This window comes from Brassica napus, chromosome A4, assembly GCF_020379485.1.
Source record: "Brassica napus cultivar Da-Ae chromosome A4, Da-Ae, whole genome shotgun sequence".
NCBI lineage: Eukaryota > Viridiplantae > Streptophyta > Magnoliopsida > Brassicales > Brassicaceae > Brassica > Brassica napus.
The window spans coordinates 13,864,372-13,878,512 of NC_063437.1; the positions used below are offsets into that span (position 1 = coordinate 13,864,372).

The 14,141-nt window shown below is 34.6% G+C and overlaps 2 protein-coding genes across 2 annotated transcripts; both read right to left on the reverse strand.

The window, feature by feature from the left end:
- Nucleotides 1-5,741: 5,741 nt before the first annotated feature.
- On the reverse strand, nucleotides 5,742-10,461 carry LOC106448613 (glutamate receptor 2.3-like). The gene is made up of 5 exons (XM_022715416.2): nucleotides 9,608-10,461; nucleotides 8,195-9,519; nucleotides 7,788-8,100; nucleotides 7,291-7,697; nucleotides 5,742-7,222 (listed from the first exon to the last, which is right to left on the reverse strand). Exons 1-5 carry the CDS (start codon nucleotides 9,861-9,863, stop codon nucleotides 6,812-6,814), a joined length of 2,712 nt encoding a protein of 903 aa, XP_022571137.2. The 5' UTR covers nucleotides 9,864-10,461; the 3' UTR covers nucleotides 5,742-6,811.
- A 1,664-nt stretch (nucleotides 10,462-12,125) lies between these two features.
- On the reverse strand, nucleotides 12,126-13,196 carry LOC106419882 (F-box/kelch-repeat protein At4g38940). Its single transcript, XM_022711343.2, has one exon. It carries the CDS (start codon nucleotides 13,194-13,196, stop codon nucleotides 12,126-12,128), a length of 1,071 nt encoding a protein of 356 aa, XP_022567064.2.
- Between the last annotated feature and the right edge of the window lie 945 nt (nucleotides 13,197-14,141).

Genomic DNA, 14,141 nt, shown 5'->3' on the forward strand with positions numbered 1-14,141 from the left:
GGTATATGATATAAATATGGTAAACTTAATAATTTAGTTGTCTTTTTGGAATATAAAATAATTCAAAGTTCTGACTAAAAAGTATGGTTCTGGTCAACAAGTATAGATATATTACTGAAATTGAAAACGAAAATACCAGATTGGTGGTTGACTCTTATCATATGTATGACTACATACAAGATTGCAAGTTTTGTTTTCTGAATATTATGAATGATTTCTTTAACTATTTGCGTATAATTTAAAATAATTTGAAAATTCTATATTTATCAAAATAGAAATCACTTAAGTAATTTTTGTATATATATCATTTGTAGAAGATATCTAGATTATTTATTATAATTTTACTGATCGATATTTTTTATTTTGGGGTTCGAGGAAGCTATGTGGATTTAATAACTGTACGTTGAGCTAGTGGTTTAGTAGTGGTTTAGTCGTTGGAGTAAGGTCCATTGCACTCCTAATTCGATTTCCGTTGGGATGAATGATTTACGCCATATTCGGTATTAGCCCAAACACTTCATGGTTCACAAAAAAAAAAGTTATGTGGACCTAGACATAAATTAACAATTTAAAAAGCGTACATGTGGATATTACATATCACTCAAGTCAGAATATGGGAGATATCTGATGATTTTATGTAGATGGAGTTTGGAAAGAAATAAAATATCTTCACAATGAAGTATGATTTTGCAGCAAAGAAGGTTTAATCGACAATATGATGGGATCCAAGAATACCCGAAAAAGTTTATCATATTTACATGCAGAATATAAAGTTTTGATATGGATAATGTAGTGCATGACGATCATATGTATCACAGATGTGGTATTCTCTCACCGGACTATTCTCATTTGGTGTCTACAACAACCGAATGCCCATCTTTAATTACTTATTTGAAAGAATTTCAATGATGTAAGGATTTTTTTTTCAAATTGCAATTTAACATATTCCAAATGCAAAAAATACATATATATAATGACTGATAAACTTATACATGGTGCTAGGAATTTGTTTTCTTTTTCTATGATATATATTCAATTCCACCGAGTTGGCTTTCAGATTTCCAATCTATATAGAATTATTCTTTGTTCGAAAAAGAAATGTGACCTATTTCTATGAACGTGTGTATTAAGGTATAAGTTAATGAAATTGAATTTTACACAGAAATCCACGTATGTATATAGTTATGTTGTTATGTTTCATCTTAATATTTTTTTTGTGTGTTTATGATTTAACTACAAGCATGAATTTATTTTTCACATGTATTCATATTTTTATTTTAATAAATTCTTAGTTAATTAGGGGTAACTCTTTTGGTACGAAATGAAGTAGTTGTACTATGTGAATGGGATGACTGTAACATCTCATTTCTTGTATATGTGCATGTGTAGAAATCTTAAAAAGTTGATATGATTATATCACCAAAGTGCACTTATTTGTTTTGGTCACTTGTCAAAAGAGAACTCTAAAGCGTTTTTGAGTTGGACTAGCTATAATACCACACAACAATGCAGGGTAGTATTTAGGGTTCGAACCATCACGGATAAAGGTTACACTACCAATATACGGGAGAAGAGAAGAGCTAGAGTGAACAAAAATTGTAGAAGAGAATGTAAAAGAAGTAATGAAAATGAGAGTTAAATTTATAAACTACAACTTTTGGCAGCGGGTAATTCTCAAAAAAACTTAGATCATCAAAATGATTGCTAAGCAAAGAAATGTAATTATTCATAGTACCACTTTTCATGTTTACACTAATCATTTTTACCCTCATTTTTAATAAAAGGTAAAAGACAATTATATCTTTAAGGTTAATTAATCTAGACTTAGGGTTTAGAGTTGAGGGGTGTGATAGGGTTTTTGGAATGTGAAATTTAGGATTCTAATAAATATATAAATAAATACTTAAAAATATATAAAAAATTAAAAAAATAGTTTCAAACATAATTTTCGTTCTTCAAAAAAAATTGAAAAAAATAAAAAAAAATTCAAAAAAAATAATTTATTAAAAAGTTTGAATTTGAAAAAGTATAATTCGAAAACATAATTTTTTTATTTTTCATTATTTTTCTTTTATTTTATTTTATTTTTTTTATTTTAATAATGATTTATTATATATATAAATAACAAGGGCACAAAAGTCTTTTGCCACTTAATGAAGAAGATATTTTTGAAAATGTCTTCTTAGGGCCTGACTGGTTCAAACGCAGCGGTTGCGGTTGCGGTTGCGGGAGTTTGTGGATGCGGGCGGTTGCGGTTTCTATCGGTTTTAAGAAATTTGTACGACTGGTACTGCGGTTAAAAATTGGTGCGTTTGCGGGTGACTTATGACTGGTTAACTACTAAATGCGGTAACAGTAAAATAATAAATTAACAATATTTACATTTACTATAATTATAAAAATATCAAAAATCATAAAATTAAAATAAATATAAAATTTATATTTAGAAAGTTATAATTTTAATTTTTGAAAATTTATTGAATTTGTTTTTATTATAAAATTTTATAATATTAATTAAAATATAATAGATATATTTTAATATTTTCATAATTTCAATTTTAAAATTTTCATTAAATATTTTTTTCTTTTGTATATATATTGTTTTAAAAAAATAAAAAACATTTACCTTCCCGCAACCGCCCGCAACCGCAAATGCTAGTTGGAGCCAGCTTTTGATTTTATGAGATTCATAGCGGTTTGAAACGGTTTAGAGCGATTTGAGTGATTGTTGCAAACCGCCAACAACCGCTACCAACCGCAAAAGCTGCGTTTGTAGGTGGTAGAGGAAAAACCAGTCGCCCTCTTAGTGGTGGTAAAAATGAAAAGTGGTATCATGAAAATGGTAAACATGTAATTTTCCCTATATTTATTATAAACATGTTCGATTTGTTCACGAAACTTCTAACATCAAATTTCATTTTCTAAGATTATTCCACTAATCTAAGTTCATTAATACATCTAAACAGTCAATTTTGGTGCATTAAAAAATAAAAACATAGATATCATAAAATAGGTGATCAGTCAAGTTTAAGTATTACGAACAACTTAAATGAAGAACCAGATTGATATTCTCCTAATCTACATAATCAATTTCAAAAAGCCAAATGTTCTTTCAGATAACCCTAAGCCTAACTAATTCACTACTCAAACATGGAAACAAAAACACATGAAGCTGAAGAATAGTGCATTATAACAATGTAAATTAAATACATAGGTTCAAAAATCTTTTCTAGAATAGAATACGAAATTGTCTCTATATATGATGCTTATAAATATCCAAAGCTCTGAAAACATATATAAAGAAAAGTGTAGCCTAACAACGGCTGAGAAAAAAATAAATACGTCAAGATCACATAAGGATCAAATTTTAGGCAAAACCAAATTGAAAATAAGAAATTTTTTCAGTAAAACGCACATGAGATTTAATCTAACCGTTGGATTGACCTTCATCCAGGGGCGGACCTAGAAAATAATTTAATGTGGGGTACAACATATAAATTTATGTTATTCAAGACATTAGTTATTAATTTTTCTCAAAATGAATAAAATATAAAAGAAATCATTTTTGAAATTTTTTTTTTTGAAAAAATATTAAATTTTTTCAAATTTTTTTTTTACAATGAGCGAAACTTTAGAGCTAATTGTTTGGAACTTAATCACAACATACTACTATATATAATCATAAAATTATATATATACGAACGTAGTAATTTCATTATAAAAATTTATTGCTTTAAGTTTTTATTTTTGTCTTAAGTATTAAAAATAAACTTAGTCAAAATAATTGTTAAACTTAAATTTTAATAAATTATGAGTAGTTATTTTGAAAAAAAATTAATATTAAAAAGTGATTGAAATACAATAAATTGGCTAGCATTTATTAAAAATACTCAATCAAACATACATTTGAGTTTAGTTTAGTCTTTTTTCATCACAAATTTAAAGTATTCATGAAATAAGATGGGAATCTAGCAGAACCTGATCAACCTCTACGGGAGAAACAAAAAAAAAAGAAGATGCAAAGGCATTGTTTTACATCCAATCAGAAGTAGATGATGATATACTCTCAAGGATCTCTGCAGTGAACAAAACTCATGAAGCTTGGGAGATTCTGAAGCAGGAGTATATGGGAGCACAAAAGGTGATCCTGGTGAAGCTACAAACTTTACGACAAAAATTTGGAACTCTTTCCATGGAACATAGGGAAACTGTTCAAGAGTACTGGATAAAGTGTCTACCATTATGAATCAGATGAAGGCTTATGGTAAGTTTCCCACCAATGAAAGCATCATGAGCAAGGTGCTGAGGAGTCTGTCTTCACGGTTAGAGTATGTGGTTCCAACAATCATTGAGTCGAATGATCTGAGCACATACACGTTTGATGAGATGATGAGTCTTTTGATGGCTCATGAAGACCGGTTTAGTAAAGCAAATGAGAAGGCAGAAGAGAAGGCTTTTCAAGTGAAAGGAGAATCATCAGAGAAGGGAAGATCTGGGTATTATGGAGGTCGTGGATATGACAGAGGCAGAGGTGGATTTCATGGTCGATGCCGTGGTTATGGAAGAGGAAGAGGTTACTTTGGTGATCAGAATCAGAACCAAGGTTCATATGGAGATCAAAGTCATCAGAACAGTCAGTTCAAGAGGAATATTCAGTGTAGATATTGCAAGAAGTTTTGGCACAAGGAGGCTGAGTGCTGGTCCAAACAAAGGAATGTGAAAAAAAATCAAATTTTGCTCAAGATGTTGAAGAAGAAAGTAAGGTGTTCATGGTGCATTCTACTTGCACAAGTGCGTCTGATGTGGTATGGTTTTTGGATAGTGGTTGTTACAATCATACGGCAAGAACAAAATCGCAGTTCAAGTAGATCGATGAGTCAAAGAAAAATAAAGTTTGTCTTGGAGATGACAAGACACTGAGAGTTGAAGGAAAATGAACTATTGCAATCAAAACAGAAGAATGTGGTTATAAGGTTGTGTTTGACGAGGCTGCTTGTGCAATAAGTGATAAAACGACTAGGTAAGTTTTAGCACTTATTCACATGGAAGGTAACATGGTGTTTCCTCTTGACATGTTAACTGTTTAGGGGAAAGATTTGGTTGCACATGTTAAAAGCTATGCAACGACAAACCTGTGGAATTTACGTCAAGGTAACGTGAATGAGTTGAAGTTACTGAAAAAAGTGGACAAAGTGTACAAGCTGAAACAAGCGTTGTACAGGTTGGAGAAAGATATGTTCTTTCTTGAACATGGATTCAAGAAAAGTGAGAGTAAGGCAACTCTATGTGAAAAAACAAGATGGAGTCTTTGCATGTCAAAAGAAGTATGTTATTGATTTGGTGAAGAAGTTCAACATGTTTGATTGTTAGAAGGCACTCACAACAATCAATTATGATATGTGGTACTCGAACTTGTGCAATTTCAATTATGTTGGTTGGACATGCATCGAATGGACAAGAAGTTTGGATGAGATAAAAGCAATTCGGAAAATTGCTTTAGTTTTGAGTCTAGTGTTGTTATTTGGAGTTCAAAGAAGCAAGAAATTGTGGCATTATCATCATCGAAGCAGAATATGTTGCAGAAAGTGCAACAACAAGGCAAGTTCTGTGGTTAAGGATGCTCTTAGATGACTTCTGTATTGAACAAGTTAAAGCTACAGAGGTTTACTATGACAACAGATCTGCAATTGAAATGGTCAAGAATCATGCATTTCATGGCAAGAACAAGAAGTTTGGAGTGTGCAACTTTGAATCAAAGGAGAATGTTGATTGATTCAAAGTCAATCTAGAATTTAGTAATAATGGATTTTGTGGTTTAACTTAACGTGGTCTGTTTCCTAGTTATTAATAGTTTATGATTTATCTTTTATTATTATGGGATAATGAGTAGTTATTCAGCTTCCTTTCTCTGAAATTTCCTGACATTTCAGAATGTTCATGGACAAAAGGATTATGGTTCTCAAACAAAGAAACTATTACAAGCTGATAGACCACAATGTTCATGGACAAAAGGAGTTTGGTTCTCGCAGGCCACTCCACAGTTTGCGTTATAATTTAGCTTGCAATGCTGGACCCTTTCTCAACAATGGACAAGGTGATCAAATGGAGTACATGAGCTTCTATAGCCTGTGTCCTCTAATCCTTTTCTCAGTTCTCATCGCATTCTTCTTTTGTATCAGAGGATAGAAATTTGGATTTTGAGAAGCCAGCTTCTTTAAGCTTTGCGAAGATGAAACATGTTCTCCGATAACCATTGTGTCCCCTCACTCTAGCAACTACTCATCCTAGTTATGGTTGGATTAAAATTTTCACATGTTTCTGATTCTCAATATTTCATCAGCATTTCCATACTTAAACAACGATATATTTTGAACCACATGGTCAAAAATTCCAGAGCTGAATGCTCCTCTCCATGGCATATATCTTGGAAGATTTTCCTTTTTAGGAATGAAATAGATATTACAGGTGACAGTTTTGGCACATTTTCAATCATATTTAAAGAAACTATCCATGAAGAGTCGATTACAAATTTTCCTCTTCCATCAAAAAGAGAAAACACTCAACAGCAGAAAATAAGATGTAACCGAATCAGTTGAACTATATGGATATTATAATAGCTTGATTTATGATACAAACTTTATCCAAATCAAATGATTAAACACACATGACATATTGTCATCAACATGATTAAAAAACATAGTATATTGCAAATTTGGTCCTTATAAAATTACCCAAAGAAATTTGAGAAAAAAAGAGGGACCTAGTGAAAATGCACTGTGAGAACATGCTGTAAGTCGAGTATGGTTGTGTCTTAAAGATTTTCATCTGGCTTTGCTGCTTGAATGTTGGTATCATCAGATGGTTGTTGTTTTGAGGAACATGAACATTTCTCTACCCGGTTGATATACGATTTATTTTCTTGGTTGTTAAATTCTCCCCACAAATCAACCCCTTCAGTCGTAATTAGGAAATGGAAAGTGAATATTCCTAGGGTTATAATGCATATACCAAGCACACCTATAAAAAGAAACCAAAAACTGTCTAAACCAAGTTGTCTAGAGGTAACATATGGATTTGGATCTGGACTTGTGTCTGGGTCTGGACAACTTTCTTCTTTCTTCTTGAACCATGCGCGCTCAAGCCTCGTAGCCTCTAGTGACTCAGCTACTTTTAAGATAGCCCTTGAAACATCGGCGACCAAAGGCGACCCAATTGGAAAAACCTGCAATAGAGAATTATGATCTTATCATTTAATGCATTTTTCAGTGAAGTATAGTCTTAGAAACTTACGAATCCAAATCCATCAACATTGAAAGGTTCTTCAACCATTTTATATTTGTTGCAATATTGTCCAAGAAAGAGTCTCAAGTAAGGTATTTCCAGGAAAGCTCCAGAGATGCCACCCTTTTTTGTTCCATTTCTTAGAAGTTCATTGCATTCTTCGGAGGTATCAAAGGGCACAAGGTTAGATGGCGAGAAACCTGTTTCTATAAGCTTTCCAAAGATGAATGATGTTCTCTGATAACCCACTCTTTCTCCTCTCTCAAGCAAGCTACTCATGCTGGTTATGGTTGGATTAAGTTGTTGTGTGGTTAAAAGTGATGCTAAACTGGCTGTGTAACTTTGAGTCAACACGAGAACGATGAAGTACCAAGAAATAACCAAACACCTTGCTCCAAAGCTGAACACCCTTTCTCCTGAAAGCAGCGAGTCGTTAATAAAAGATTAAGCAAGGTTATATCGGTACATCCAGATATACTAAGATATAGGGAGCAAAAATTGATTACTTGGAGCAAAAACCATCGTAGAGAAAGCAAACCAGATAATGGTACTAGCTTGGTATCTTTTCGGTCCTCGAAAGTCTGGATTAACCCTATGCTCAACAACCCAAACAGTAAAGCCGATAATGAAGAAAAAGGCAAAGGAAGTCAGCCATAGTTTCCATGACAAAGGTTTGAAGAAAATGAATTGGTCTCTCTTCACTAGGTCATCCATTGGGACAATCAATCCAACTCCTGATTTAATGAAAGGGAATGTGAAATCGACGTAAGAGGACCTGTTCGCTAGTATGGTTGTATCTCCCACAACCGCATCATACCTCTGCAATTAATAGAGAGAATAAAAGAAATATTTCACTAAGATAGTTTTTGTAACTACTCTCTTAAAGGGAAGATTATTTAGTGATATTACTCACCCCAAGGAACACTTGGTGGACCAAGTCATTGTAGTTACCGGCTGCTTTACCGTTAGGTTTCTCAAAAGGTATGAACTCATAGGAGACGTCATAAGGCAGTTCTCGAATCACAGCCTCAAAGAAATCTATGCAGAAACCTGTGATTACCGTTGAATTGGTGATAGGATCCCTTGTGACCTTCACGAGATCAGTGTAACCAGTTCTCTTTGGAACTCCGATGCGCAACTTCTTCCCATTAGTCGGGATCTGCCATCCTTTTGGAACAGAATCAGCATCTCCAGGCCATATAATGCGTTTAAGATGATCTTTCCAAGTTGATAAGGCGCTCTCGCTGCTCCGAGGTTGCTGGTCTATTTTCTTCACAAGACCGTTTTTCTCCGTCCAGAATCCTATTGACCTTTCGCTGGTTCCGAGAAAATTAACAATCTCAAACACTGATGGTTGAAGTTGCTTCTTGATAAAACGAAAATCTCCTGCGAGTCCTTTGAACTGAACTTGTGAGAGTGTCTTTAGAAGCTTTGGACCGTATTGAGATAAACCGAGAGCATCAAGTTCAGACACATTTCTTCTAGGATCCGCATTGCTGAAAGTTAAGTTGTGTGTCCCAGCTTCTTCAATGGCTATTGCCAGTGCAGTGGTAGCATCATATGCCCACAATCCATAGACACTAAGCTCATTTCGTGGGAATCTCTTCCTCCATCGAGATCGAAATTTGTCGAGTTCTTTGGATTTCTGAATATAAGTTTTGACACCCAATACCCCTTCCATAGCCTCGATACCCATCTTACTTATCTCACTTAAGTCATCTGCAACTCCGTTGGTTAGGATCCAGACATACCCCGGTCTCATCAGACCAATCTCCTTAGCTTTGATGAAGAATCTGGAGGCAAGAGGAGAGTACATGTGGACAATAAACACTCTTGTGGGGTTGTTCATCATATTAAGAAGCTCCACAGAGATTTCATCATCCGTGGCATTGAGTGCGATGACAGATCTATAAGGTATTCGAACGTTGATTTCTTGTAATGCATCAGTGAGACGAGGCATGATACCTTCTCCAAATGTGTTGTCGATGTAAACAGGAACAACTTCTCTCCACCCGAACAGCTTGATGATAGATTTGATGGCGTTCACTTGAGAGGAATCTTCATACGTAGCACGCAAGAAGTATGGACTACGGAGAGATGTAAGAAATGGGCTTGTTGCAGAGTAGGAAACAACTGGAACCTGTGTTTTTTGGCCAATCTCGATTAAGAAATGAGCTTGCATTGAAGTCCATGGCCCCAAAATGGCTTTCACTTGCTTGTTCTTTATCAGCTCAAGCGCTGTGAAATTTTCGAAACCAAGAAAAATTCAGTAATGGTACATCAGTACATGCCGATGTATTGACAGAGAGAGCGAGAGAGAGATTACCTGCAGCTGCTGCGCCCACAACGTCCTTTCTGGAGTCACCGACGTTGACGACAAGCCTCGTCTGAAACTGAGGACGAGAAGAATAAAAATCAGCAAGAGACAAGTTGACACATAGCATGGCAACCTCGGAGTATGTAGTCCCGACATCAGTTACAGCACCCACATTGACTTCGATTCTTCTGTTGTTCTGTCCTCGGCTAAGTTCCATAAAAAACACCGAGAAGAAGAAGAAGAAGAAAATTATCTTGTTTTTCATCTGAGGGTTTCTTATAAAAAAATGTGTTTAATTTTCAAGTATGGGAAGTAAGTAATAATGATCGATCTATGTCCCTATATATAGTAAAGTTTTGATAAGGTGGTGAATTTTTTATATTTCAAATTGGCATCTAGACGAAGTCCGAAGAAGCAATCAAATATGATAGAGATAGTATCAAATACAATTTCAAAGTACGGCCAATTCTAATACAAATATTTCCATATTGAGTAGGATTAGAGTAGGATTCTAGTTTTGTAGGAGACGACTTACATTCTCTTTTGTATTTAAATTAGTTTATGTATTGATCTGACAAAAAAAAACCTGAGCAAGTAGTATAGAAGTAAAACAAAATATAATTCCATAGACTTTGCCGTTAAAATGCCCAGGTTGGAGCAGTCACTTTCACTGTGGGATGATTTACTTGAATTGTAAATAAAAACGACTATTTCAATGTTATCCAAATCAAATAAAGTCAATCCATGATTATAAGGAAAGATTCTACTATTAAAATACTTCAACTAGATTTAGTTAAGTTTTTAATATCTAAATTTTATTATTATCCAGTTTCAAAATTTCACAAATTATTTTTATTTTTTTTTTTTTTTTTAACAGGAGGTTCAAAGGTGACCCGTAATCCGCACGTGGTTTCCGTTTGCCCAAAGGCCCGTAATCCGCACATGGTTTCCGATTGCCAACCATCTAATCCCCCTGGCCCGGAACCAGCCGGCACTAATACCCATTACCCAAGGACCCAGCACCAACGCCGCGATAACTTTAAACTTGGGGAGGGCGTAAAGCATTCCGTGGCCACAGGGGGTATTCGAACCCGGGTCCGTATTGGTGTGTTAACAACCTCAAGACCACTAGCCCACCACCCTGTGGTTAATTTCACAAATTATTTAACAAAGTATTTTATCAATTTCAGTTTTCAAGATCGTGTCTGTTATTCTCGACTTAACAGAATGTTAATTTTATTTATAATAAAATGTTAATATTTTAATAAAATAAGATAATTTTCAAAAATATTTTAAGAATCTAAATTCTAAAACTAGAAAATAATTATTAGATGTTAGATTAAAATTAGAATTACAATTGAAATTGAAATTAAAAATTTCAAAAGTCTAATTAATTATTTTAATTTTAGTTATGAATTATACTAGTTATGGTTCTAGTTATAAAATACTCGTTTGAGTTGTACTAGTAATCTTATGTGCTCTTTTTTGTCGTGAATTTCGTACAGTTAAGATAAAGTTTGATTTTAGATGTTAGATAATGGATTGAAAATGATGATAAGTTGATCGATTTAGGATTGAAAAAAAAAAGTCACACCAAAAGTCTTGCACAAGAACAAGAAAGTGATATAGTTGTGGGGGATTGTGTTTCAAATCGTAGATTTAGAATCATGTGTGAGTTATGTTTTGGATCAGAATTCAGATAGGATTTTGGATAAAATGGAATATTACTGATTAGTAAATATCAAGTAGAGTTGTTTCGGTTCCTTGTTGAAGTTTTGTTACTGGAAATGGTGATGCTTTTGGTTCCTTGGCTAAAATTGTTTGCTTAATTTGCAACAAGAGTGGAACTATGTTTACTGCTGCTGAGGATCGACAGTGAAGGTGCATCAGAATTCAGAAGATCCGTAGTTGGTTGCTTCTGCATCTTCTGATGGGGGATCATAGTTTGGGACATGCGAATGGTGGCTAAAAAGAATGCAAAACCGTTTGCCGAGACAAATACTAAATCAAGGCTTGCAGGTCTTGCCGGATCAGCTCTTACATGTGAGTTTATTTGTTCTCAGAATACAGGTTTCTTATAAAACATAAAGACAGTAAAAATTGTTATGACATCTTTCTCTATTTTTATTCAGCTATGAGAAAGGTACATATTGGAAATCAAAAAGCTCAGAAGCTAGAAGCTAGTGCCGAACTCGGGATGAGAGCTACCTCTTATTGACTAGAATTGCTACCTAGATATTTAGTTCTTAGTCGTTAGTGCGGCCTTAGTGTGACCTCATAAAGCCCTTATACCAACGAACAGGTTCCACTTACACTGCCAGACAGCAGACAAACATCTGAAAATTCAAGACACATTTTTGTAAACTTGGAACATGTTTCCATTCAGTTACATACTACAGGTAAGGAAAGGAGCACAGCTTAAGAAAAAGAGATATACAAGTGAGAGACTCTCAACTCTCAACTCTCAAACAAAGGCCCACCCACCCACCTCAACAAGTTTATGAAAAAAGGAGAGAATGTTGTTGAATCAAAGCACAACATCTAGAGACTTCCTAATGATAAAATTACCAGCGATCAAAGCATGATCATCACACCACTGATAAACTTTACCCCAAATCTGACCCCCTTGGCGTATTTCCAGCGAAACCTCCGCGCAGCAAACCTCCTTGGTTATATACAAGAATTCTCCTTTTCCATATAACAAAACCAGTCTCCCACCGTAACTCACAGTCTGCAACCAACAACAAGCAACACCTCTTATCTCAGCCAACAAATCATCCAAACCTTTCACCACTTGCCAACACTTGCGCTCTGGATCATACGCCCTCAACTCATTGTCAGACCAATCGTAAAAGAACAAAACATCATCAACAACACAAGCGCTCTCACCCCAACACTTGGAACTCAGCACCTCGTCCGTCTCCCATTTGCTTTCCTCTGGGTCGTACACAAAGCTCTTCTCGAAATCCCTAATGTACATCTTACCAGCCATCGCCACCACACATCCATCACGTATCTGCATCCCCGGCACTGTCATCGGACCTTTCCATGTTTGTGTTTCTGTGTTGAACTCCAACATGGCCTTCGACTTTGGATCGGCATCGTGATATCCAACGACGTAGATTCTCTCGCCAACGACGTCAGCTACTGTATTAGACAAGGGCACAGGCATCCTGGGGAGATGTTGCACGGTGTGAGATGTACAGTCGATGGTGTAAGAAGAATTAACCCCATCAAACACATAGATCCTCGAACCCACAGCTGCGAAGCTTCCATAAGGAGGTATAGCAGGAGGCAGCCCAGGGATTAGGACCAAGCGGCTGCTGCTATTGCTGCGGCGGAGCGTATACAAACGGTTCACGCGGTTGGCATAGTTATAGAGGAAAACGTAGAGACAATGCTCGGTGCAGCCCGGCGAAGATCGTCGCCTCGCGTATATCTCGGGCGACGAAACGAGCGAACGGAAGCGCTTCGAAACGAGAGATACTCTCGGATAGTCACATATCGGTAAGCGAGCTAAGATGTCAACGGCGACGTCCTCCGGAAGTGACGTGATCGGAGACGGCGGCGGCGATTGCTTCTTCTCTGGCCAAGACATGTTTAGATTGCAAAACCCTAATCACCGCGAGAGAGAGAGAGAGAGAGAGAGTACCAAAATGGTTGAGTTTCACACAGTTCCTTTCCTCCTACCATTAACCAGCTCTCAATCTTAAACTCTAACCGGCTTTGGTTTCTCTGAATCATCGACTTGTCTGATTGAACAAATTTTCTGACCGCCAGGAAAAAAAAAATACATTTTCTCACTTTCTTGCATAATTCGATCAGCGTCAAATAAGATTTGCACATTTATCATCCAAAAATTATTCAAAAATTAAAAAAATGTAACCAAAAATATAACATTTACTTTAAAAAAATTAAAATAAATCAATTTTCTTTTTTTTTTTTGAAAATTTGAGAAAAGGTAGTTAAAATGTATATATCAAAAATATTTAGTACATATAAAATTTTGAGTATTTCAGGTATCCGATCAGATTTCGAATAAAAAGCAAATCTAGCATATACCTTGATGAATAATACTCATAAAATAAAATATATAGATATGAATTCGATCTGTAACAATTTTGTATCAACTTTTCAGGTAATTTCATATATATATATATAATATATCTTAAATATTAAATTAACATAATTTTTTTGTTTGGCGAAAAATTCAATTTTTTAATTTTGAAATTTTGATGGGATAATATGATTTCACGGTTTTGAAGAATAATTTAGTTTATGGTTATGGTGAAAAAACATGATCTTACGGTTTTGAAGAAAAAAATTCAATTTTACGATTTTTAACAAAAAAACAAAATTTACGATTTTGACAAAAACACATCTTCTTACAGTTTTGGTGTGAACACACATTTTCTAATTTAAAATAATATATAATAGTTAATTAATTTCATAAATTTTATATTTACATTGAAAGATATTTATTTACTTTTAGATTTTGAGATGCAAATTACATCTAAACTTAAATTTTTTTACATCTCAAATA

Coding starts and splice junctions, on each gene's coding strand:
- LOC106448613 (XM_022715416.2), bottom strand. CDS start 9,863: ATGAAAAACAAGATAATTTTCTTCTTCTTCTTCTTCTCGGTGTTTTTT. Junction 7,698..7,787: donor TACGATGGTTTTTGCTCCAA/GTAATCAATTTT, acceptor CGCTGCTTTCAG/GAGAAAGGGTGTTCAGCTTT. Junction 7,223..7,290: donor ATGTTGATGGATTTGGATTC/GTAAGTTTCTAA, acceptor TCTCTATTGCAG/GTTTTTCCAATTGGGTCGCC.
- LOC106419882 (XM_022711343.2), bottom strand. CDS start 13,196: ATGTCTTGGCCAGAGAAGAAGCAATCGCCGCCGCCGTCTCCGATCACG.